Below are 6861 nucleotides of genomic sequence, written 5' to 3' on the forward strand. Positions count from 1 at the left end.
ATTCAAATCAAGTGCCGGCACTCTCCCTACAACAACTGTTCCAGTGTGATAACTTCGGCGTCCGGGAACGTATCGAACACTGTCTCGCCACGCTCGTTACGGTACTGATCGAACCGCATCCGCGAGATTTCCTGCATGCCCAGCTGGCGCAGCAACTGGGCCGAGGCTCGTGCCGTAGCATCGGCCGTAAAGGCGTCGAACGTTGCGCTCTTGGCCAGCAGCAGCTGTTCCTGCACCAGCCGGCGGGCGATCGAGCGGCCCCGGAACGCGGGATGGACGGCCAGGCAGTGCAGATTGTAGCACGGTCGCGATCCCAGTGCTCGCGGTAGACTCCGATCCGAGACCATCTTCAGAAACGCCATAACGTCGGTAAACTTTTGCGTCTCGACCGTCACCTGCAGGGCGGTATTCGAGGGACCACCGATCGCGATACCGACCACGTTACCATCCGGTTGATCGTTGACCGTTGCAAGTGTCACTGTGCCTTGGTCGAGGAACGCCAACGAGTTTTCCAGATCGTCCACCGTCACCTCACGACCGTACCGATAGGCGAGTGTGAGCGGTTCCTCCGGGTAGAAGAACTCGGTTAACGCTTTTCGGGCCGCATCGCGATTTTTGCGCGTTGCTACGCTGTACACGATCGACGAGGCTTTATTGCTGGACGACATTTGGGAACAGACTGCAGCGGAATGGATTTGATTCGCATACTCGCTGAGGTGCAACGGTCGTGGGAAAACGGCTGCGCGAACGCATGGGAACACGATTGATCGTAATCGCTAATCGCATTGCGTGCCGCACGCCGTTCCTTATGCGTGAATCAGCCATATCGATCAGTCGATCGCCTTCACTTTTGGTGATAAGTTTGGAGCGCGTTTCCCGATCAGTGGGGCGTTAGAACAATGCACACACATTCCGGCAGTAAACCGCACCCATTTGTGTAACCCGGAAAATGTGTCCGATTATTGAGGTCGGCCTGAAAAGAAAACACAATTCTGTGCGCTCCGGCAAAGCAGCCCGGACTAAACGTCAAACTCGCTCAAGTGGGATAGTCTTCTAGCAACACAGATCGTAGTAGGCTTCCTGACTGTGGTACGTTTTCGCTGATATGAGATATGTTCGCGGCTTGTTTTGGTCTAGAATTTACGGTTAGGTCATATTTTTAGGCTTGAATACGCATACTTTGGTTTGCTTCGATTCGTCAACCCGGTAGACCTTAGGCGGGGAATTGGGTATCCTCCGAGTGAGTGCTGGGCACGCTGATGACTGCCGCGGGTATTGTAATGCCACCGGCATCGTGCACCATCGAATCGACGCTCTCCAGCGGAAGGAAGCAGTCGGATGAGATTTCGAGGACACTCTTGGGCGGCCGCTTGGATTCCGCCGGCAAGCTTGCGCCGTTGTCGGCCTCGCGCGAATCTTCCTCGTGCCCCTTGATCAGTCCCGCCTCGTGGTCCGCACAGTGCCGCTTCAGCTTCTCGGGATTGACCGACGCGAAGCTACACAGCTTGCACTTGATGCGCTCGTACTCGCGCGGATGGTGCGCCTGGATGTGGGGCTTCAGTCCGCTCGGTTGGACTGTGGTGTATCCGCAACTACGACACTGGTACATCCTCTCTTCCCGGTGGCGTCGTTCATGGTAGTGCAGCACGCTTGGGTCGGCCGCTCGGAACGGGCAGCTTTTACACGCCAGCGGCTTTTGGCCCGAGTGCTGCCGCATGTGAATCTACGAAAAGAATGGGCTGAATTATTCCGAATACGAGTTATGAGTTATCCCTTCAAACCCACTTACGGTGAGCGTATACTTTCGGGCCGACTTGTAGCCGCAAACGTTGCAAATGAAAGGCTTTATCTTGTGGTGGACCGTTTTGATGTGTTTCGAGAGGATTTTGGCGTTCGAAAACATGTGATGGCAAATGCTGCACTGCTGTTCGTAGTACCAGCGAGGTTTCTCCTGTTCTGCCCGTGGAACTGCAAAGCGTTCGCCGCTGTTTAAATAATGGCCAGGGGGGTCCTCTTCGTCGGCGGCCGTAGATGGAACGATCTGTTTCGGTCGGTGCCGTGTCATTGCCGTTGCCGCGGCCGGCGTCGGCGCTGTCGGTGGTTTTCCTACACCGTGTTTGCGGTGCAAAGCTTCGTGTACGGAACGCTGGGCCCGGTTGGCAAACAGTAGGTCACAGAAGCGACAACCGACGTCACGGAGCTCCTTCGGTCGATGTGTTTGCAGGTGCTGGTAGAGGTGAACTACATAATTGAACCGCTTGTCGCACAGCTTACACCGGAACATGCCGAGATCGGTGCGGTGATCGTTCCACAGGTGTGTCATACACTTTCTCCAGGTTTCGTACTTTTGGTCGCATTGAAAGCACTTGAAACCGAACCGTTGTTGATTGCCGTGGTGGGGACCGGCCCTGGGAGAGCCGACACCGGCAACCATCGCGGAGACCGTCAGATCGTTCGCGTGGCAGCGGAGATGCTGATCGCGATTGACGAGCGACGCGAATCGATACGGACAGCCTTTGCGTGAGCACTTGTACCTCGCTTCTGCTTTTGTCTTGGCCATCAACGATTTCATCGTCGTCGCACGCAGATACCGGACGACGTCGGATTTATCGTCATCCGGTGGGCAGTGCCTTGCTTGGGAGAGAACTCGACGGAAAGACTTTCCGATAGTTTTTATCTGCCTGTCACTGTCCAGGTCGTCGTCGGAAGAGGTCGTACTGCTGTACGAACGAGCGGCGGCCGAAGAGGATGAGGGCACGTATGGCGTGGTGGAAGACGCTCTCGACTGCGAGCCGAACCGACTAGTACCGGCCACCGAGCGGGCCGATGATGCCGGTACGTCCGTATCGGCTCCGTCTACCGACGGTGGGACGACGGAATCGTACGGAGGCGGATTGTCGTCTTTACACACGTGAGCCCGCATGTGCCGCTGTATTTCGAGGAGCGTATAGCCAACGTAGCTTCGGCAGCTGCCACATACGTACGTTCGCCTTGGATCCGGAGTTCTCCACGCCATGGAACGGGCCTCTTTTTCGGTCACGAGCAGCACTACCACCGGTTGCGGAGCAGCGGACTGGGAAACGTGCGTGTCCAGTACGTGGCGTGAGATTTCCGAGCGAGTGCGAAACAGAGCACCACAAGCTCGGCATCGCATCAGCGGTGTTTCTTCCAACGGGATTTCGGGGGTTGCCGCAACGGTGCTATTGGCCGCCGGTCCACGGTCGTCAGCATTGTTGAAAACCTCCGGATCGTATTCGACCAAACTGTCCGGATCAAACTGTTGTGTATAGGCAAGGAAACGGGTAAAGCGGTTTATTTAGGATTTCCAATTTTTGCCAAAAATGCTTACCGGACTGCGACTCGGTTCGTTTGTTTCGTCGACTTCCATCTTTACGCTCTGCAGGATGTTCCTTCGTTGGAACGAACGGTTGGAAAAGAGATATTTAAAACGCAGGGTAACCGATTACATTTAGACGCTTCCGTTTACTCCAATTCCGATTTTGTCCGCTGTTTTTCCCAACTGTCAAAGCGGTGCTGTCAAAAGCAATGCTCGGGGGGCTTCATTCACTCACATCGGGTTTCGACATTTTTAAAAATTCTAGGAAATGGCTAGATAATTTGATGTGAGTAGTTTAAACATTAAAACACTGCTTTTGAGGATTCTAAACTAACTCGCACTAACTAACTTTGGGTTGCTAACTAAGTAACGTTTGACATCGCCGACACCGACTGACGTTAACCCTCAACATCCGACCACCGCGAGTGTTGCTTTGTGTTCCGATTTGACAGATCAGATCTCCGCTTCGCCGACCGAATCGTTTCGCAAGAAATCTGTGCGGTAATTGAGGTTCCCCGTGCGCCATCCCGTGTAGAACAGCAGCGGCACCCACCCCGGCCGTCATCCGGTGCGTCGTTGCGGTGTGAGCCATACTTTGCCCACGGCCAGCAGCACCAATCTAGCCGTGCCCGGGTTTGCCGAGTCTTCTTCCGGCCGCGTAAGGCACACTGATTCTGTTCGCGTGTAGACGCACTAGTTTGTAGCACCACCAGTTTGCGTTCCTTTGCCGCACAACCCGCACCGAGAACGATGGCCTCACCACTGGAACACTACGTCAATCATGTTCGTGCCCAGAGTACCGCCGGTAGGTAGTTCGCTCGGGGGAAGGGATGCAATCCGGGGCTTCTAAACGCGGTTCGTACACGGTTTACAGGCAACTTTCGAGAGCTGGCGGACTACTTAACCGATTCGACGGAGCTGCTGTCGAAGAACGGAAACATCCTGGACAATGTGCTGGAAACGTTGGACATTCAGCAACACTCGCTCGGTGTGCTGTACGTGCTAGCGGCGAAGTTTAACGATTCTTGTGTAAGTTTGCCCCGTAGCGGTCCGTTAACTTATGGCACCTGTTTCAAGCATCTGCTTTTCTCTTTTCTGACCCCCAGAATGTAGACGAGACGGAAAATGTGCTACGAAGTGTCCGGGAGTTTATCACGTTCTGTAACGGTGAACAAGTACGATACGCACCACATGTTTGTAAGTCACGGCGTACGAAGCGACGACACTCACCGGCCCGTCACTAACCTATTCTATTCGTCCGCTTCGCCCCACAGACTACGAACTCTGCCATCACCTGACGAACGCGCTGGTGAAACACAAACAGCACACCATCCTCGGGGTGCACGTGCTGGTGCAGGCGGTGGAAAAGATCCGCCTGTTTAACTCGCAGCTCACGCCCATCCACGCCGACCTGTGCCAGTTGTGCCTGTGCGCGAAGGTGTTCAACCCGGCGTTACGTGTGCTGGACATCGACATCACGGCGATAGCCACGACCGACGACAACAATGCGGACACGAAGTACTTCCTGCTCTACTACTACTACGGCGGAATGGTGTACTGCGCGGTGAAAAACTACGAGCGGGCCCTGTACTTCTTCGAGGTGGCCGTTTCCACGCCGGCCATGGTGATGTCGCACATCATGCTCGAATCGTACAAGAAGTACATCCTGGTGTCGCTCATCCTGCACGGCAAGGTGCTCCCGATACCGAAGTACTCGCAGGTGATCACGACACGCTTCATGAAGCCGCTCAGCCACGCGTACCATGACCTCTCGACCGCGTACAACACCTCCTCCAGCGACGAGGTGCGGACGGTGGTGAACAAGTACCGCGATCCGTTCCAGCGCGACCACAATATGGGCCTGGTGAAGCAGGTCGTGTCGTCACTGTACAAGAAAAACATTCAGCGGCTCACGAAAACCTTCCTCACGCTCTCGCTGGCAGACGTGGCCAGCCGGGTGCAGCTGAGCGGACCGGCCGAGGCCGAGAAGTACATCCTGAATATGGTAAGGCGCGGGTTCGCAGCATCCTCGACAACGGTCTGCAATCTGTTTCGGTTCTGTTTTCCAGATCAAATCGGGCGAAATATTTGCCACCATCAATCAGAAGGACGGCATGGTCGTGTTCAAGGATGACCCGGAGCAGTACAATAATCAGGAAATGTTCGATCGGGTGCAGACCGAAATCAGTCTGGTGATGGAGCTCAACAAGCAGATCTTGCAAATGGACGAAGAGATCCTGCTGAATCCGCTGGTAAGTCCCGGCTCTCTCGACTCGATTCGACAACGCCAACTTTCTCACAAATGGTTTTTTTTAGTTTATCAAAAAATCGCTCGGAAACCAGGAAGATGACATTTGCCCACACACGAAGAACTACAGCGGGTAAGTGGTGTTCTTGGATCTTATCCTACGGCCCCTGGATTGTGGCTAGCTTTATTCGAACCACGGTTCCGTTTCTAGTGATCCTACCGAGTAATGTGTTGTGAGGGATGTGTAGCAAAGCGAGAGGCAACGTGCCGCGTCCCTGACTCCGCTCGATGGCACAACGATCGGTGGGGTAAAGTAAAACGGATCGCGCGTATCCCAACGACAACTACTGTTGATCATTACCACTACCACTACTACTACTACTACTGCGACAGAGGCCGCGGCGACAAACCCGTTGATTCTCCGCCGCTTGCGGTACCGGTACTTTCTTTCGGATTCTTTTCCCGCGCTCTCGTTGGGTTCGAAAATTGTTAAACTCTGATATTACGCAAAGGCCTCGGCTTCCTTTGCCAGATGCGACCCGGAAATCGCTAAAGAAGGTGATGAGATTTTGCAACTGACTGCCTTTCGTCGTCATCGTTGTTGGTCCCTTGGAAAGCAAAAGAATTAAAAAGGCAAGAGGAGGCAATCACAGTAAGCGGATGTACAATATGAAAATATGCGATTGAAATAAAAAAAACAATGAATGGAATGAAAAAAGTAGTGCCCCAAAGAGAGAGAGAGAGATCGCAGTAGACGGTTGTGAGCCGGTGCAACGCCCGACGGCGGTCGATTTGGTTGAAATTAAATGATATGATTGATTTGCTTTATTTTGCTTTCTCTTCAAGAATGTCGACCTGTCTCGGTCGCCGCTACAGTTCATTCTCTTCTTTTAATGCCCCTCTGGGTGGTGGAATTCTATAAACTCACAGCGATCCACACTCCACACATTCCTGTTAGTGCTCCTCGTTTTCGTCAAATCCCTCTAGCCATTGAATCGGTTTAAGTGTTTTCTGAATTAATAACTTCACACTCGCACAGTTACTTTAATGGTTTTGTTTTGTCGTTAAGTTTAGTTGTTTGCTTCGTTAACCGTGTGCACCGGTTTCCGGGTTACATTTAATCGTTTACTATCATCGAAAGAAAGGATTATCTTGAATTCCGCGTGTCCTGCGCAACGAGGGCAGTCAACCGTGTTTGCCCGCAAGGGGGTTTTGATTATATTTGCCTGCGCCGTTTCTGCCGGCAACATCTTTCATTTTGTTTGTGGGAGCTTAA

The 6861-nt window shown here is 53.3% G+C and overlaps 3 protein-coding genes across 3 annotated transcripts; 1 reads left to right on the plus strand and 2 right to left on the minus strand.

Annotated features, from left to right (window-relative positions):
- Positions 1–26: 26 nt before the first annotated feature.
- On the minus strand, positions 27–668 carry LOC131215965 (uncharacterized). Its single transcript, XM_058210361.1, has one exon. It carries the CDS (start codon positions 666–668, stop codon positions 27–29), a length of 642 nt encoding a protein of 213 aa, XP_058066344.1.
- Positions 669–1040: 372 nt separating this feature from the next.
- On the plus strand, positions 1041–6264 carry LOC131208409 (COP9 signalosome complex subunit 3). Its single transcript, XM_058201191.1, has 8 exons — positions 1041–1089; positions 3790–4142; positions 4212–4366; positions 4444–4534; positions 4612–5342; positions 5407–5589; positions 5654–5718; positions 5797–6264. Exons 2-8 carry the CDS (start codon positions 4088–4090, stop codon positions 5810–5812), a joined length of 1296 nt encoding a protein of 431 aa, XP_058057174.1. The 5' UTR covers positions 1041–1089; positions 3790–4087; the 3' UTR covers positions 5813–6264.
- On the minus strand, positions 1172–3388 carry LOC131215966 (zinc finger protein 64). The gene is made up of 4 exons (XM_058210362.1): positions 3350–3388; positions 2113–3277; positions 1790–1956; positions 1172–1723 (listed from the first exon to the last, which is right to left on the minus strand). Exons 1-4 carry the CDS (start codon positions 3386–3388, stop codon positions 1214–1216), a joined length of 1881 nt encoding a protein of 626 aa, XP_058066345.1. The 3' UTR covers positions 1172–1213.
- Positions 6265–6861: the final 597 nt, after the last annotated feature.

Source organism: Anopheles bellator, chromosome 1, assembly GCF_943735745.2.
Source record: "Anopheles bellator chromosome 1, idAnoBellAS_SP24_06.2, whole genome shotgun sequence".
Lineage (NCBI taxonomy): Eukaryota > Metazoa > Arthropoda > Insecta > Diptera > Culicidae > Anopheles > Anopheles bellator.

What these genes read in the sequence shown, in the direction of transcription:
- LOC131215965 (XM_058210361.1), bottom strand. Translation starts at nt 668, where the DNA reads ATGTCGTCCAGCAATAAAGCCTCGTCGATCGTGTACAGCGTAGCAACG.
- LOC131215966 (XM_058210362.1), bottom strand. Translation starts at nt 3,388, where the DNA reads ATGGAAGTCGACGAAACAAACGAACCGAGTCGCAGTCCG. An exon ending in ACGAACCGAGTCGCAGTCCG is followed by an intron (nt 3,278 to 3,349) that starts GTAAGCATTTTT and finishes TATACACAACAG; the next exon opens with TTTGATCCGGACAGTTTGGT. An exon ending in AGCTTTGCACCGCAAACACG is followed by an intron (nt 1,957 to 2,112) that starts GTGTAGGAAAAC and finishes TTCCACGGGCAG; the next exon opens with AACAGGAGAAACCTCGCTGG.
- LOC131208409 (XM_058201191.1), top strand. Translation starts at nt 4,088, where the DNA reads ATGGCCTCACCACTGGAACACTACGTCAATCATGTTCGTGCCCAGAGT. An exon ending in ACGATACGCACCACATGTTT is followed by an intron (nt 4,535 to 4,611) that starts GTAAGTCACGGC and finishes TTCGCCCCACAG; the next exon opens with ACTACGAACTCTGCCATCAC. An exon ending in AGAAGTACATCCTGAATATG is followed by an intron (nt 5,343 to 5,406) that starts GTAAGGCGCGGG and finishes TCTGTTTTCCAG; the next exon opens with ATCAAATCGGGCGAAATATT.